At 45.9% G+C, this 18,961-nt stretch overlaps 1 protein-coding gene across 1 annotated transcript in view; it reads left to right on the top strand.

Annotated features, from left to right (window-relative positions):
- The window catches only part of LOC8030459 (aryl hydrocarbon receptor), a 127,256-nt gene that overhangs the window by 52,192 nt on the left and 56,103 nt on the right, over positions 1-18,961 (top strand). The window contains exon 3 of the mRNA XM_029992351.4: positions 8,264-8,364. Coding sequence (XP_029848211.3) covers positions 8,264-8,364 — 101 coding nt within the window. The remainder of the gene's footprint in view (positions 1-8,263; positions 8,365-18,961) is intronic.

The raw sequence follows: 18,961 nt of genomic DNA, 5'->3' as shown, positions 1-18,961 counted from the left end.
AATACCACAAAACTGGAAAATATGCACAAAAAAAATCACGGAAGGTCTTCTGTTAAAATGTCCTACAAACAACAGAATATTCATTAATGTTCCAGAAAGGCAGGCGCTTAATATTGGCACACATTACTTAGCAAAATGAGTCTGCGATAGTTCGCTACTAAAACGAAACCAATAGTTCGCTATTAAAACGAAATACCTCTAAGCATCTTTTTAACTTTGCCGAGGGATGTTTGGTTTAGAAGTTCAGGTGGTAAGCGAGAAAAAATATATGGCACATAAAACGCACGCGTACTTTCGCCATAACGAGTGCGGGAAAAAGGTATGTGAAAAGGGTGAGTATGTCGAAGATCACGTGTGGGTGGGCTTAAGATTTTGAAATCAGAATTCCAAAAGTGCCGCAATACCACTGAATGAACATAAAGGGTTTGGAAGTTGGGTAGTTGCAAATATTCGAAAAGATTAGCGTTGTCAGGTATTTTAAGTTTATAAGAGATACTTTTCAGGATAGCTTTCAGGATGCAGTCCACCTTGGTTTTCCAATAGTCAGAAGAATGGCCGAAAACGGTGATCGAGTAGCGAAGGACGCTATATGCAAGCGAATGGGCAATCATTCTTCGAACAGATACAGGAAAAAAATGTTTTGTATTATATAATAGGCAACTAATGCTTCTCAGTTTTTTACAGATGTATGTAAAATGAACATTCCATTTCAGACCACTATCAAAATATATGCCTAGATACTTCACGCTATCTGTATACTCAACCGGAATGCAGTTGCATTGATGGCAGAAAGAAGAGTGCAGAACTAATGGAATGTGGAGAGTGACTGTTTTGTGTGGATTATAGAAGCATACTAGTTTTGTCTTTTTAACATTAATATCAAGAAGGTTTTTTTTGAACCAGTCCATAATTGCTATTGCTTGAGATTGTAACTGGCTGATGGAATTGGCATAGTTGATGTGTTGGGTCATAATTACAGTGTCGTCCGCGTATTGATATAGCTTACATCCCGGTACCATGGTGGCGATGTCATTGACAAAGATGTTAAACAAAAGAGGTGATAGAATAGACCCCTGTGGTACTCCGGCTTTTAGTTCAGTTCGAGAACTCTGAAATCCAGATGCACACACCAGTTGAGAGCGATGAGAAAGATAGTTTTTAAGAAGGGAAAAAAATGAACCACGAAAACCTATGCTGTACAGTACACCTATCGCGCTTTTGCGGTTGTAAATAGTTAGTGAAAGGTAGTAACGTTCAGAAAAAAGTTAGTAACTGCCGCGATTACTAGCTTTTTACTAGTTTTTTTTTTTTTTAAGATTGTAGGTATGGCGAAGCGTGCAGGCTAGAGTAAAAATAAATAACCAGGAGAGTCGGTCGAATGAGCGAGACTTCTACAAACAAACTGCGTCACAAGCGTTCGGGCAAAGTGATACAGAAAGCACACATGAATATCGAATTGAGCCCACGAGAAATACCGCAGAGGAGCTCACAGATATCCGGAGGAACAGAACACCAGCTTTTCGAGTCGTGTACTCCACGGCAGTGGGCCATTTCGGATTGGTGTGTCCTCGATGGTGAGAAACACGTATAGCCAAGGCTTTTCAGTGAAGCAAGAATTTCGATCCTTCCTCCGGTGAGGTGTCGCAATTTATATGATACGTGTTTAACGTTGCTGGCTCGCCATAATGCGGGCAACAAGGGCTGGGTGCGCTTTTAATAAGGTTCGGATTTACTGGCATTTGAATCCAGGCAGATGCTGCGTAAATCAAGAAAAGCTCAAACCAAGCTTACAGGTACACGAGTTGGACCATGAGTAACAACATACGAGACCATTTGCGCATGTTGCGTCCAAGTCACAATGGCAACTTTTGGGTTAGTGTGCAGAGTCGTAGCGGGGAGGCTTCAAAAATATGCTGGAGGACCGATTATAGTACGGAGTCCGTAGCAATCGAAGATTACAGCTTGGGAGATAAGTAACCAACCTATACTGATTAATCATTTAATCGAGACAGGAATACTGCGCAGTGCGGCTGTCTTGTTACCGCAAAGCGGCCTTCTCTTGTAAAAAGTCAGTTTTCTAGTATTGATGTCGTAACGTGTTGATTCCACGCAGCTAGGCTGAAGTCGACGGCACTGCGTAGTCCAGCCGTCCTATCCGAGAAGGGTCTGGTGAAACTCGCTGGTAAGACGTAGATGCGGCACCATAAACGAGGTTGACAAAGTCGGCAGCATATCTTTATTATAACTCTGCACATAATGTGAACGCACACCGTGGAATGAAATGATATATAGATATTTATATATATAATAGCTCATTCTTTTTCCTTCTACCGGGCTCTCTTTAACGTTGAATCCAATTTTGTTTGAAACATGTCACCGCATACGCCTTTCATTACTAATAAAGTAATAGTAAGCATAAGTTACCAGCGAAAGATAACGGTTATAAGTACGAATACGCGTGACGCTCCACGCTAAGGAAGTAGCGTAAGGCTATGTTACGCTACACAGCGCATCATTCGTTATACGTCGCTGGTAGGGTCGCATCCATTACTACAGCGATCCGTAACCAAGCAGGCATCAAGCAGCTCTGACAAGGCCGACAAGAACGAGCTTTTTTTTTTAGAAACAGCCTCGGCTAATCTTGACCGTTAGCTCCGATTACGGCTGTCCGGTCGCCTATCTCCGACGTCAACGGCCGACGCCTGCACGGGAAACAATGACCGCGACGGATATATAGGGAGCACGGCTTGGGTCACCCCCGCCTAATTTTGGGGTAAGGAGGCAGACGGAGGGGGCGAGGGGGATGTCCCGCAGACCGTGGTCGAGGTACGATTGCGGGCCACCTGTCCCGGCCGCTCACCGTCCCTCGACTGCGTCCCCCCAATAGCCCCCGAAACGTCCCCCCCATCGGCCGCCATTAAGACTCATTAGGAGTTGTCCCCCCGCGGACCGGCGGTTGACAGCTGCCCGTCAGCACCGGTGCGTTACACGGGGCAGGGGGACCCGGAACGTCTGCGTGTTGCTTAGTGTTTGTTTGTCCGTTGCTTACCGTTTCGTATTTGCCTTGTCTATTGTTATGCCGGCTTGGGATTCGGTGTTGTGTGGGTTCGGCTCGGTAAACGGGAAGCCGACGTGGTTGTTTCCTCTTTGTTGGGAACGCGCACAAAGGCGCTCACCGACTCCAGGGGGCTCCAAGCAAGGGCTCGTTGGATGGCGCGCATGCAGCATTGTATTTGTAGTGGAGTATCCGCAAACGTGTGTGTAGCCTGTCTGGGTGTGTAGAGTTCTGAAAGTCAGTAGTTGCTTTCTTTATTGGCTTAAATTTAGGCTGTATACTGCCTACTCCATGGCAGGATTGCTCGCGTGTAGGAGCATGGTGGCATTGTGTGCAGTTTGTTCGCACGAGGAAATAAACTTGCGCGCCACGGAACGTGGAACTGGTGCCGTAGAGTTTTGGTTTGCGAGAAGGGAGGGAGCGCAAGAATCAGTAAACGCTTGTCTAGAAGCAAATGTCGTATATACTCGTAAAGCGCCACGCTCAGTGCAAGACGCGCTCTTTATACCGGTTCCTCATTGTTGATCTCTCACTTGGAAACCGAGTCTACTGAGTGAATCTTGAAGGCCTATCATAAAAGCGCTTTGTTCCTGCGCTCCTTGCCTCAAACAAGTCAGCCGCTCAACTCTGGAGCATTGGCCACACATAAGTTCTGAGAAACGCTGTCGGAAGGTCGAGCCGCACAGGCGTATAATAGATGCTTTCAGGCAGCTAGCATGGGTGCCGCCATAACCGGCCTTCAATTTTTGTTCCCTTTGATACCGTTTACTTCACTTGCTCATTGTCAAAACAGGACAGGTTATTGCCACTTTAGGTGCTACTGCGTCTTTCTCCCCAGCGTAGGCTTTTGTGGAGGCCCTTCAACGCCCGCTTCAGTGGCTCGGCATCTCGGTAAGACGAGTGAAGGTCGGCAATGGCGGCTCAATTTGGTGCGTGTTTAAAGCGTCTATAACCTTACGAAGCGATCTTATTGCTTGATCGCTCGTTCAACTAAAACATTTTCAAAGCTATGCTCTCGCGCCCGCGCCTTTCATTCCGTTTCACATAACAGCGACGCGTTTGACTGTGCTCGACTACGTTGCGAGATCAGGCTAGGGGTGTTTGACGTTTGACAACGCTGCGAGTGCGACCGCGAATCACAGAGACACCCCTACATCCCACGAAGCGTTGCAATTCAAGGACGACGCGGGCAGAAAGTGAGGGAGACGAGAGCGCGTAGGGACGTGAGAACGCCGATTTGTTTTCTTTCTATTGGAATAATTAGTGGGTAGATACAAACCTAGCTGCCTTCAATCCTACTCACTGCTCGAACCCGTTCGAACGCCGAACACCGGCGTCTGGCGTTTGCTGTCCGCGTTCGAACTCTGAGCAGAGACAAAGTTTTGCATCGATCCATTAATCATGCCAATCATGAATTCGGCCCTCTGGCTTCCCCACGCGCTCTCGTTTCCTCCTCTCTATCAGTTTCTCTTTGTATACGGAGAGAAAGTCGTCTGCTTCTAGCGCAGGAGCTGCGGTGACGTCAAATCGACGCCGAGCTCTGATTGGCTTTGATTGAAAGGATAGTGGGTAGACCTCAACGCTAGACGGCTTGAGGTCTGTCTCGCATTTTTTTTTTCTTTCTTTTAGATCAGCCAATAAGAGCTCGGCGTTCTGACGTCATCGCAACCCCGGCAAAGAAGCAGACAAACTTGCGCTCCGCATAGCTTTGGAACCGACTTTAGAAAAAAAATGGTGACTCGCGGTCGCAACTTGTCTTAACATAAGTGCAGGCAAACGCTCTTTCGCTAAGAATTATTTAGAACAAATTCTTTGCTTTAGTAATACGCGTACAAATATTCACTGAAAAAAAGAGGAAATATGCCGAATACCTTTTGAGGAAAAGTGTGTCCTCAATGGTTCCGTTTCCTTTCGTCTTTTTGACACGAATGTTTTCGCTCTTCATGGGCGCGCATGCCGAGCTCTCCTCGGACGTTAATCCGCTATGCGTGCACGCTTAAGGGGCGTTTTGCCCCCCCCCCCCCCCCCCCCCCTTTAGCTGTAAAACGTCTTGCGTCGTCTCCTAGTACGACATTCAAAATATACTCGCGCGCAACATGGGCTCCGATATTTGTTTTCTCTTCTCTTAAAGTGTTTGCTTAATCGGGAAGAGCGCAAATGCTCCTCTGCCCAAGGGCGTGCAACACGAAGAAAGTCTCCATTTCACCAGGTGCGCTTTCTTCCTCCTGGTGGGATTAGCGCGGTTTACGTAAGCGGGGCGCCCGGATTGTTTGGCGTTAATCGCGCCGGAGGAGGAAAGATGGTTTCTTCTGCGTTTGTGCTTCCCAGTGCTGCGTGGAAACTATTAGGATGCAGGCTATGTTACAGGAAACGGCCCGTGCTTATGCGCGCGCGCGGTGCAGTATGGCTTAACAGCGGGCACGCTACGTTAGTCAAGCCTCCTGTTTGCGCGATGCTGTCTTTCGTGCGGCAAGCGCGTGTGTTCTCGGAGGCGAACTGAGCCGATAAGCTGGTCCAGTTATTGCGAAATTGTATTGTTTTTTCTCTTTCGATTTGTCGGATATGTTGATTCGAGGTATAGCGAAAGTAAATTAAGAATTCTGGTGACGCGACCAGGGCCGCGCACTACCAGTAGACATAAAGTTGAGACAGGTGCAGCCCCTTTTTTTAATACGACGTGATGACACTCTATATACGATGCGGAGATATCGTTGTGGAGCCAATGGGGGAAGGACGAGGAAATGACGATAGAACTTCCGGAAATGATGCGGGTGTTCTGGTTACATTTCGACAACATCCTTCAACATCAAGATTATGCAAATGACCCAATTGAGATCTTTGTGCGTTTTTCCCCTTTTATTGTTCCTCGGTCACGTAGTTCCGAGATGTTGAGATGAAGGTAGTTTCTTGTGATGACCTGCGAGGCTTGTGGATGTAAGGTAAAACTCTCTTTTAATTTTTATTATCCTAAAAACAAAGGAAAACGATTCTTGAATATGATTCAATATTCAATTATCCTGAACGCTGCATGACTTCAGCTTAGTCCATTCGTTGTGATAATTCGAAACAAGGATCGTACAATGTGCGAAGTGTCGCTTTCTTGAAAAATGTATAAGTCCACGTTCCTGGAGGAGCCACAGCATTGACAGTAATAGTAGCGCTCATGAAACAGTATACATTTCAATGTCACTATAAGTATGGGGGGGGGGGCGCTCATGACAAAATGCTGTATGAGGGGAGGGGGAAAGGAGGTCCCAGCAAAATAAAAGATTTCGGGGAGGGGGCACGCCCCCGCCCCCCCCCCCCCCTCCCTCCCTTCCTTGCTACGTGCTTGGCATGTGCCAGGATTATGGGTTGTGATTAAACAACATCATATGCCACGTTAACTTTTAGGACTTTACTGACATTTTGAAGGTCAACAACTTTGGTTTGACCCCGCGAATACGGGCGGAACTCCACCATTCCCGACCTATATTTAACCAAAGGTTTTGTTACACAGCGTGTCAACTTTAAACGCAACGTCTAAGCACTTTATGATATCCGAGGAATGAGTCGGAGCAAATTATTAAATATCTCGACCGGATGAGTTCTTTCTCAAAATATTTGAGGCATACCAGTTCGTTACTTATTCAGCGTTAGCTGCCAGGATGAATGAGCACTCTGAGTCGCCGTCAGCTTAAAGACCGTAGGGTGTGGTTTTTTTTTCTTTATGCCCAGCCTTCTTGTTTTCTGATTGGTTCTTGGGCGTTCTCCTCGACTAATGCCGCAATATGATTGGCTTCGGAGCAGTGTTGAGATGTTCGGGGATCGCCACGCTCTGCTGCGTCTCTCGACCTCTCAGCGACTATGAGCAACGCTGGTATCCCCGGAATCGATAACTACGCCATAGGCAAGTCGTCCGCTACAGTTGTACGGGCGCGCCTGATTGGTGCGAAACAAACTGCGGGAGAAAAGCTCCAGATATTAATAAGTCTCGCTACATAAAGGCTCGGTTTTCCTTCGCTGTTGTCGTAAGCAAAACCTATCCATAATGTACATACGTGGGCACTCGTACCGTTTGTATGGGATGCCCTGTCCACTTCACCAAGCAAGAACAATATGTTTCTTCCCGTATTTTCAACCTCGCAAATCTAGATTGCAAAAAAAAAAAAAAAAAAAGCGTTTTTGTTTCTTTACGTTGCATAGACAATTTTAATATCTACATGCCCACACAGTCCTGTTTGTTATCTCCGCAGCCCGGTACGCATCACTTCGTCGCTTTGGAGTACGGACAAAGCACGGGTCATATACACAAATACTGAAAATGGCACCGGCGTAGGCTCCTTTAGGTTACCTCTTCCGTCATCGCCATCTGTTCTCTCGCCACTTTTCCTGTATTCATTTTCACAAATTGCAATTTTCGCAGCCCGTAAGATCTTTTCGTAATTTTTTTAGGAAAACCTCACGCCAAAGAGCGCCACCGAGCGGCACACAAAAAAAAATCTACGGAACCTTTTAAGTTGCAGAGAAATATTTTGTTTTTGTAGGGTATTGTTTTTTGTAGTATTGTGCAAATAGGTGCTGAGGCATTAATAGCAGGTCACGCCAAAGAGCGCCACCAAGCGCCACAAAAAACCAAAAATAGCGAAGCTTTCTAAGTTGCAGGGAAATATTTATTCTTGTATGGTATTGTATCGGGTGTTTCAAGCAGCGGCCAGGCTCTTTAAATCGGCCGCAGAATTCGGTTTTCTAACCTATAGCGCTATGAATTCGTGCAGTGTCGCCCACAGGTGGTGCATTTTTTCTAGAAAATTTGCGAAGAGCGAACTTATGGGAGGAAAAAGCAAATAAAGAAAAAGGCTTAACTACTATGGAAACCCAACGAAGATTCTGGTCTTCAATCCATAGGGCTCCCTATTGTTTGGAGGGCGGTGGCTTCGCTGCGTTTCCATAGGACTTAAGCCTTTTTTTCTTTTTGCACTTTTTCCCCAGGCAAGTTCACTCTTTGCATATTTTGTAGAAAAAATGCACCACCTGTGGGCAGCGCTGCACGAAATCGTAGCGCGATAGGTTAAGAAACCGAATTTTGCGGCCGATTTAAAGAGCCTGGCCGCTGCTTCAGGCGCCCGGTATTGTGTTGTATTGTATTGAACAAAAAAAAATGCTGAGGCATTATATAAGATATTCGCGCATAATTGACGGTCGTGTTCTCGGTCTGTGCCCCCGCAGCGTCCCTGCACCGCGGCCTGGAGCGGCACGACGGCCACCCGCACAAGAGCAGGGAGCTTCTGTACATCGAGTCCCTCATCGAGGGAGACCTCATCCTGCAGGTGAGCTGCTGCCGCCCTGGCACGGGCCTTATTGAACGACGCGGTCGGGAAAGGGAAACGGTATTGTCGGGCATGGGTCGTTGTTGTCTCATTGGAACGACGCTTCGGTACTCATGATGTTCTTGGTCTGGCCGAAGTCTAAACTTTATGAAACAACCATGCAGCGAACAACCTACGAACTTCACCCAGCGGCACGTTGGGTTTGCGCGCGACGCAATATCCACAGTTCTGAGAGAAAACGTCGCCGGATAAAATTTGTCGCTTTTCCTTCTTTTTTTATTTTTTGCTCTATGGAGTCGAGCTTTTACGGTTTTGTTGTCTGGTGTGAGGGCTTTTTGAAGTAGCCGCGGCAATCGGTGTGGTAGCGCGATGAATGAGTCTGACAAAAACAGGGAAATTTTGCGTCCTTTGAAGACCGCTAGATTTAGCGGAAATCATGTCCCACGAGCTAAGCCCTCTCAGTATATATCGCTCCAAGCTGAGCTGAGGTTTTATCAATGTCTTAAGTTACTTTTCATAATGTGCCTGTTTTTGAAGCGGAGTATTGTTTTTGTTTTTTGCAGCATTGAGCAGTGCGGAGAGGGCTGCTCAGTGCTCTGAGTTTACAACAGCAGGGAGTTACAAGGCACAGCTAAAAACTCGCACTGAGAGATGTCAGTGATCCTTGGTCTTGTAAACGTTCGATAACTGATTCGCGAGAACAAAATTATTACGATGTCATTACCCTGAAATCACCGCGAACACTTTTTTTTTCTTATGCTTGAAATGCCACATAACCACTGAATGACTCAAAAATGTATTTAATGACTGTATTAGTTTTTTTGTTTTTTATTTACAGTGGAGTTGTTAAGGGCTAGGTTCCCCAGGATCGTGTCCGGTATGTCGACACAAACCTACCTGGACAGCTACCGCCATCTATAAGCGACGGCGGCAAGCACACAACCAGTATGGTTTCCGCCGTCGCTCCTAGGTGGCGCCAACCTTCCAGCTATAATAGAAGAATGGATAGTTGGGCGCGTTGGTGGGAAATCATCGTGGGAAACAGCGCGAAAGACAGACGGCGACGAAGAAGAAGCACACAGTAGAGAGTTTTAGTAGATCGTTCCCATGACTCCGATAACGATATCCCGATACTCCGCCACCGCCTCCCTTGCGCATGCATAGTATCGTTATCGGGGCTATTGGAGGTATCGGAACGATCTACTAAAACTCTCTAGTGTATCGAGTACAGCTCCGTTGGTTTTCCTTCTTCACGAGAGTGGAAAGGCTGAACAATTTGTTTTATATATTGCCACTTCACGTTTGCAGATAGCGAGCTTACACAGTGTTAATATGTTGTTCTGGACAGGCTATAAGTTGATTTACATACAACTCGAGATAATAAATTTATATGGGTACCCTATCGGTAACAGATTTTAAAAATTTTATGCAACGTTTTAAACAAAACCACTTGGGAGCAATTCTCAAAAGCCTTCTGTGTACGAGCTCTAGTCCAAGAGAGCTCCTTCTAAGCACCCGCGCTCACGTTCGAGTCTCATACCCCGTGACCCTCAACTCCTGAGGTGAACTGGTATGAAATATCTTACGGGTGAACGTCATCCGGGATGTCGTCTAAACTTCGTGTCAGCTTAAGTCTAGACGTAGCCGATGCTACAAGCGCGAGCATGCGGCCCTGAACAGTGCATGCAATGCACGAGCACGCGTGCTTGGCAGGGACGCCGAAAGCCCGGGGCCCGCTATTGTAGCTCCTGCTACGCTCACACTTAAAGTGAAACGCAGTATAGAATATGTAGCCAGAGTTATGTTTATCTCACTCGGTTCGATAAACGAAAACCAAAATGGCTGACCAAAGTTCGCTGAATTCTCGCTGCGCTGCTTTGAAATATCAGTTCAGTTCTCGCAAATTTAAATATTCAAGTTCACACTTAATAATGACGCGTGAGAACGCATTCGTGTTTATATTTAGTGGTGTGTTTTCTAAAAACCGTGTCCCGTCTTTTCTCTCTCTCTCTCTTTCTTTTTTTCCGTAGAAATTGGAGAGAGTGTTAAAGGGCAACAATGCTTCATTTTTGGTTTTGAAAAACAATGCAGTCCTCTTCAGTATCGCCTAGGAAGACCACACGTCAAATATTACGACGCAGTTCTGTCTAAATGTTTCTTAAACGGTCCGGCAAACTTTGCAACTCGCCAAGTTGCCGAAATCGGCTGACTCGAGCGGGCGAATTCAGGCGCAACCAACAGCGCAGTCAAGGCTACGGCATGGGCAGAGCCAACATTGAGCTAAACGTCATCATCATGGCCCCCTTTTGCTTGTTTTTACTCCTGCGATCGAGCGTAGCGCATGACGTCAGCAACGTTGCCTCTCGGCACTCAGCGGTGTCCACGTGATTGGCGTTCGCGCCTGCGCAGCGCGCTTCTTAGGAGCAGACCAACCGCCCGCCGTGGTCCCGCCGTTACCGCCGTCTTCCGCGTCACAATCACCGTCGTCGTCTCACCGTTTGTGATTATTGCCTCTCGGAGTTTCGTCCACACTATGGACACCACGAGCGCAGAGTCGCAGACTTATGCCGCAGTTGTGCAGACGTCGTCGAATGCCGTAGACACCAAAACGTGACGAAGAGTGCGATGCAGACGACACTCGCGCCTGCCGCACGCACGCCCACCCCCATCCCGCCCGACGTTGGGCCGAGGATCACGTAACATCTCGTACCACGTGATGGCCATGTACTTGGCGGCCCGAGGCCAATGTTGCCGGACGGAGCCGAAGTTTCGGTTTCGATTTCCGCTCGTGTTTAAAATTAGATTTAAAAATGTATATACCATTTTTCGCGAATCAAACGACGTAGTGTCTTTTACTAGGGCTTTTTAATTCGAAATCACTCATTATCCCGAAATCTTCGGAATTGAGCGGTGTTGCCCTTTAAGTTTGTTCGGGCTCACGTCACCCTGAGAAGCGCGCTTCTCCGCACATACGCCCTTGCTGCGGAGAAGCCGCAGGTCGCGAAAAATGCCCACGCTGCTTCGCGGTAATTGCGAAGGAATTTCGCGTACTTACGAGATGCGATAGAGCCATTGTTTTCTCGCATTTACGTTAAGCACATTTAACTTTAGTAAGTGGATTCTGTTTTCAGGTTAGATTGTTTTCTACGAGCGGGGAGCCTCAGTAAAAGTGTTTCGTGAGTGTTCGTGCAAACGGCGGCCTTGGCAGGAGGTCGCTTCGCACATCGACCTTTGGTAGCGCTGATTTCACAGAAATGCAGACGTGGAGAACAAATTTGATTATTCTTTAACTTGTACAAACTCTAAACCTAATTTTATGGTCTTTATATTCCGTCAAATATTTACAGAACTTGGTGCGGTCTCCAACTTGATGAGTGTGCATCCTAGAACTGATCCGTTTCTCAGCAGTCTGTCGGTCTAAAAAACTTTATTACACAGGTATATTTCAAAGAGGAAGTTTGAGGTAACCCGGAGGGGGCCACCTCTCAGAAACACTAGGTGGACTTATCAGTACAGCAGCCCATTGGCGACCCCCGCGGCTCGGGCTCGGTCGACCAGGGCAGTACGGAAATGATTTAGGGGGAATAAATACCGATGTTTTTGTTTTCTTCCGATAAAAGGCAGGCCTAACAACATTTCTTTCCGGGCGTGTTGATACCTGTTGAGGACAGTCGGTTTAACGCATTTTCATGAGAAGTTGTCGCTGTGCGCGCATTTTAGTCATACAAACGGCGCGCATCTGAACTAACAAAAAAAAAAAAAGTGTAATAGTTTTGAATCAAAACCAACAGAAGCAAATGCACGGAAATGCAAAAGCTTTAGCTTTACCCGAAAGCTGCTCTAGTGGCAGAATAGTGGCGACGTAAGGGAGCGGTAAAGGGGGGGGGGGGGGGGGGGTTGCAACTGAATAGCGAGAACCTGGCTCTCATTGACAAACAAAACGGAACCAGTTTATAGTCGATGACAGGCTGAGAATGCAGTAGACGCCCCTGCCTACAGAACGAGTTGTCTGCCTTTGAAAATACTACGCCGCACGCTTAGTCAAAGCACAGCGGACGAAAACGAGCGCGCGCTGGAGGCGAAGCTCCTGCTGGGCTCTTAACCCGTCTGCAACTAGAATGCCTGGGCAGAGGAGGAACGCCATAGCCGAATGCGTAACATAAAAAATATTCCGTTGCAGATCCCGTGACCATATTCATAGACGTCACCGTGACATAAAAGCCACGAAAGTTACTGCAGATAGAAGGAACGCACGGCGCGAAGTAACGACGACCTTTACGTCGCCTACTGCGGTGACGGTGCAGCTTTTGGAAAGAAGATTGCCGCATAGCATAAAAAAAAATAAGCGCGGAGGACACCGTGTCTTTCTTTAAGATGTGCACCGTGATGTCGGTTGGCTGCTGCTACTCGTAAAAGGCGGTACGGCACTACACAGCGTCAGAGCGCTGTAACAGGCGGCCACAACTTGGCTGACCGGTGGATCTTATCAGGCGTCCTCTCCTACGCTCGTGAACGTGCTGCAAAGTATGTTGGCTCTCAAACTTTTTTTTCTCTCTCTTTTTAGGACATGTCGATATAGCTTTCTTTCTTTTTTAAACATTGGCGTTTTGTGTTTTGTAATGCTGAAACTCGGTTGTTTGATGGTTGCGGAAAACGATCGCGAACGACGCCACTTTCTGTAAAAGGAAGATAGAAAAAAAAAAGAAGTCGTTCGAAGACGGTTGTAGAAAGGCGCAAGAAAATAAAAGGAACAAACACAGAACAAAAGCAAAAATTTCGAGAAGAATGAAAATGCAAAGGGAAGAAGGAGCTAGCATGCACTGCCCTTTTCGTACCAGTATAGAGGAACAACAACGACGACTTTATGGTGTTCCCCATTAGGGAAGCTGCGTGGTTTCCCCTCCTTTCGCCATGTGGCTCTTACGAGTCGCCCGCGAGGAACGAAAGAAAACTTTGATGACTGTTGCTTTGTTTTCATTGGCATTTTTTCGAGTGTGCGTGCATTTGTATTGTTATTTGGTTGGCGTTGCATAGAATGCGCTTTCTTTGTCTTCTACGGTCACGTATTGTTAGGTCGGTGTAAACACGGTTAATGTAGGCCGGTCTTTCCCTCAAAGTTTGAGGAGCGTATACCCTGAAAGCACGGACTTCCCTCGTTCAAGGCAGTTAATGTGGACCGCTCTGCGTTCGAAGTTTTGCGAGTACCCACTAAAAATGCTTGTTTTCGAATGCGAAAATCTCAAGTACGTCCGCACTTTCAAACCTTTAGTTTTTTTTTGAACGAGCAATTATTGCTAATACGGAAAAAAACAAAACAACCTTAGTACCAGTAAAAACTTTTATCCCCCCCCCCCTTCCAAAAGAAAAAGACACCTCAGGATATTAGAGATTATAATATATAATTTTAATTGCGATAGTTTCATTAGGAGTACGAAGACTAATCGCATAATTTAAAATCTTGTTTTTTGTTTTTAATGTGAATTTAAAAAAAAAAAGATCAGAAAAAAAAAATACTTGAAATTTGAATCGTAAAACTTAGGATCGTATAACTCCGTGTCATCCATATCTTGAACTCTGCAGGAAAATCCCGTATGTCGTGGTTATCTCTGCGAAGGCTGTGCGTTATGCGGCACTAATCAATGTAAGTCACTTTTCGCGCACTGCTCCAACCTTCGAATTAATTTATATTGCCTTTTTCTATCCCGCTTTGTGTTAATCAAATAAAAATGGGTATTGGTAATAGTGCCACCAGATGACGAATCTTTCTCGCAACAACCTGAGCTCATCTCGCAGCTTTCTCTGATTGCAGCGCACATAAAAAAAGTTAATTATTTGCTTTTTTGCGGACCACGCAGACAGCGAACCAGTGAGAATAACAAAATAATCACAGCCAATGACTTAGCTTCATCATTTTCTGAAATACTTGCCTTTTTCATTAATTAGCTACTCGCGTATTTCTTAAAAAAATAATTGCACAAGCCACTTTTTTTTTTTCGTCTATGTTTGGTGGTTTTTTTTTTTTTTTTCAAAACCACAAAGCAAGAACACCATAACATCCAACACTGCTGCCAGCAAACAAAGCAGTCTCAAGCAGTGAAAATATCAACAACAGCACGTCAAAAGAAAGTACAGCTATGAAGATCACTGAAACACCTTTGACATAACTTTTTGATCGATAAATATAATAAATCCGAGCGCTGACATTTCACTGTCACGTGATAGAAGTCACTGTCATCTCTTATAATAACATTTCGGCTTGTTTCATTGCAATGTAAGCTTTATAAAATATTTCGTTCCTGAACAGATGATCTCTCCGGTTGCCTTTCATTCAGTTAACATTGCAAGTGCGAGGTAAAAAAAGTGTTAAAAAATAATAAATGGTAGGCTCAATTGCCTTCGTGTGACGTTTTTATCGACTACTTTATTACCGTACTGAAAGGAGACATACGTTTCCTGGGATTCGTGATGCGCAGAAAGTTGGAGGGTCGCATCTCATCTGGCAAACACTCAGGTGGGCTTTAATGCGTAGAGATTGGGTACAACGGAACTAGACCACCAGCGAAAATAATACGCTCTATCCAGGCAGGAAATAACTTTCTTATTCTCTCCTATACTTTTCTTCGTCCGCAACGGCGTAATGCATTACTATCGACGTCACCTTGTGGTCATTGCACAACGCTGTGACGGCAAGTACCTTCATTTATTCACAAGCGCAACCAATAATTATTGTTCCGCCAGGTTTACAACACCAAGATCCTGAAACCGAAATAGTCATTATTAGGAACACATAAAATATTTCGTTCTTTTCACCTTCTCCAGTAATGAGTAGGTATACTTTTTTGTTTGTTTTATTTGTTACCCTTCAATGATGCCGTGTTTTAATTGCTCATAACTTTTATCTAAAAAAAAAAAAAAAAGACCCGTTTTCAACATTGTTACCGAAACATTCCCGTAAGCCTTTTCGCTTTACGAGACACCGTTTTTGTCTTCAGTAAGCGGCGTGACAGTATGCGGCCTGGCCCTTATTTATAGCGCGTCAGCCAAAGTGCTCCCGAGTGCGGGACTTTATGGGCGGCCGCAGCGGGGACAAAGGAAAGGTGATTTACGGCGTCCGAGGTAAAATGTCGGTCCGGCTGCGCAGGTAACTTTCCCCCTCCTCTTCTCTCTCTCTCTCTTCCTCTATCCACGAATAAAGCAAATAGTCGCGGAGGCAAGGGCACACCGGAAGGACAAAAGCGAGACAACATAAACAAAATATTCCCGGGACGGATGCACTGCTGCATGTCCGTGCGACCGCTTCAATGTTCCACAAATACAGGACGCGAACGGAAATATACAGGGTGTCTATACATTATTGTTTTTCCATTTAAACTGAAAAATAATTATACAGAGCGCAATGTTTGCGGTGAGGTGATCTGGTGCTTCGCAGGCTATAAACTGGGTGCAAAAGTTTACGCTGATACTACCTTTTTCCTACGTTTCGGGCCTTCCCAAAAAAATAAAAAGCGGTTTTTAGTCCGCAACTATAACTTAACGAAACCAACTATCCCCCCCCCCCCCCTGCCCCCCTTAGGCTATTCGCCAATGTGACGAGACATTTATGGAGACAGGGATTAGTGCAAAATAAAGAGATGTGGTCGATCAAGTACGTCAGATTAAATCATTGATCGTGCGCGCTGATTGGTTTTCGCGCCACTGGTGAATATATGCTGATGTGATGGTGGACGTTTTTCATACTTTGGATTGTGCTTCCGTGGAGTCTGTGTAGCCGATTCGGTTTAAATGAGCCAAGACATATATTGCGCCTTTTCTTGGAAGGATTGTAAGGAAGCAATTTCTAACAACAAATAGCTGAAACAAAAGAGTTTACGTATCTTTGACAGTTCCGTAATATATATCTGTCTCAAGAATACATTTGGCATAAACAGTGTCCTTCGCACGATTTTTAAAATTGGTGAAGATTTTATGAATAGCTCGTGCATATCCATTGTGCATTTAATTTGTGTTGGTCTCATAGTCTCAATCTAACTTAAAGTGAAAAAAAAAAATGTCGGGAAGGATAATCTTTTCTTAAAACGAGGTTTGTGTTCCGGAATCCACAACATTTATTTACTCCTCAGAATGTTATTTTCGAATGGCGAAAACTACCGAAAACTACTATTATAGTGAATCTGTACCGTATATGCTACCGTACGGTCAACATCTCGAAAACCCGAGACTTCGAGACAGAAAAGTGGACAACGGACTCACACACGCAGGTCTTAAACACACATCTGTGAGTGCTGAGCACTTTTCCGTTTCTAAGTATCAGATTTACAAGATGCACGTTCTCCGTTATTTCTACCGTATGGCGCTTATCAAACCGCTCTCTTCCTAGCGTATTTTTACCAAAAGAATGTCGCATCGTAAAACACTACTTAACACTCCAGCCGGCGCCATTCAAAAATGCGTAAGCGGCGACCGGGTACAAAACAACCACAAAGCAAGTCGCGTCTTTTCTCCGCGTTGGCATCGAGCATTTGCCGACCTCCCCACAAATACGAATGAAAATACAACGTCAACGGAAAGAGGACGAAAAGAAAAAAAAGAAGATAGAGAAGAATTTTCAGTCTGTTCCGCGCTCCTCGAGTCGCTCTGTCGGCCGCATAGGCAACGCCAGAACGTCTCAATCGTACGCCTGCCCTCCCATCGAAAGGCCGCGGGCGGATTGCGCGTCGGCGGCGGCCCAACATAACAGCGTCGGCGCGGGCCAACGCGAAGAGAGGCAGAGTAAACCACCGGGAATGTCTACACACGGGGCGGGGGGTCCGCCACCGCCAAACCCAGAAGAACGATTCAGGAAGAACAAGAAGCACACATAGCAATGGAGCGAGGGCTTCTCTCCCTTCGACGGCCCCCCTTCTTTTTCTCCGTCGGGGGGCGCGCGCGCGGACCCGACGACCGCCGCGCCGCTCGCAGCCACAGATGATGTTCTTCGGTCGTTCCCTCGAGAGGTTGGGGCGACGAGCGCAAGAATCGGATCGATCCACGGCCCTGAATCCAGGCGACTGTGGAAGGGGGCGGAACAGAGTTGCCCCATCTCCTCCTCCTCTTACGCACTCGCAAATACGCCTCTCTCTTCCCCGCTTCATCTACTCTTCCTGTCCTTCCCGAATTTTCTCTTTTTGTTCGGGTGCATTGTCGCGGCGCCCACCCAATGGGGAATCAATGGACTCGGAACGTCGCGGACCGGAGCCGCTGGAAAGAGCGGGGAGGAGGAGGAACGAATAAATGCGGGGTCTGCCGCTGCTCACGGCTCGGACAAAAGGTGAAACCCCTTTTTGTGAAGGCACGGGGGATGCGGCGGAGATGAAACCGCATTGGTCCCAGAGGTGCTTGCTTTTCGGCACTGCACTCTCGTGTCGAGATCGTGCAGCACGTCATGGCTCAGCGTTGCCAGATGGTGAAATCCGGCACCTGATTTGGAAAATCTGGTGAAATTGGGGGGCTACTGGTGTTGATGTACCGGAACGGCTACACCAGACAATATCTGGTGAAAACTGGTGAAAAATCTTCAGGAATGGCTTGTCACTTGCATTAATCAATTTTACACCGTTTTGTTAGCCTTTTGTTAGTGTATTTATGTAACCTATTTGTTTATGTTCCATATTCTTATGGATATCAGCGATGGATGTCATGGATGTGCTTTATATGTCAAGAGATATAGTCCGTGCAAGTGTGACTAGACTTTCTGTGAAGTGTTATGTGACTAGATGTCATGCTTATCAGTTTTGTTTCTTGAAGCTTGACTTCAAAACCTGTTATGAACTGAAGTTTATCATGGTGTTGTATTTCGACTTCGTTTTTATGCGTTTCTTTTTCTTACTGCTGAGCAGAGAATGTATGCTTAATTTAGACTGCAAGTGTCTTGAAGTGCAATATTATGTGGTCTTTATTACGTGTCGGTGACCTTCATTAATTTGAATTTTCCGTCTAAGGACTACCCAGCACCAACATCTCATAAACATGATTTTTAAAAAGTAACAATGATGATAATGCGCCACCATGTCTGCTTTCTTCCTTTTTTATTGTGCTGCGATGCCTTGTATTAGTGAACCTCCTGAAAGCTGCCCTTTGCGAGTGCATGCGTAAAAAAGCTGAAGGAATTGGAAATACGTAATAGACGCGATATTTTAGTGCTGGTGAAACCTGGTGAAATTTCGGCCAGAATTTGGTGCCGAAGCATCTTTTCAATCTGGCAACGCTGTCATGACTATCTTTTGATTGGAGTCTGAAAAACGCGTTGCACGGAACCTCGTTTCTAGAACGCGTTACGAGGAACGAGAAACACCACCGACGTAGTTTTGTGTGGGTCAAGCTATAACAGAAACCCGTTTGCTATTTTTTTTTTGGAATGGCGCTAATGGAGTCGTACTCGTGTTTTGTTTAGCTATAGGTATATAAATGTTGAAATTGAATTCGCCTTGCGTGCCTTCTTTTGTCTAAACACGCATAAACAAACAGTCCATTGAAGAGCGACTCCGGTTATCTTCAGCCTTACTGCAGTTGCGAGTGAACCTGAGGGTGGCTGTCTTCTCAATATTAAACGTAATATCTT

The sequence above is a fragment of the Ixodes scapularis genome, unplaced genomic scaffold (assembly GCF_016920785.2).
Source record: "Ixodes scapularis isolate PalLabHiFi unplaced genomic scaffold, ASM1692078v2 PGA_scaffold2__306_contigs__length_199485367, whole genome shotgun sequence".
Classification (NCBI taxonomy): domain Eukaryota; kingdom Metazoa; phylum Arthropoda; class Arachnida; order Ixodida; family Ixodidae; genus Ixodes; species Ixodes scapularis.
This window is presented reverse-complemented; position numbering and strand designations above follow the sequence as displayed.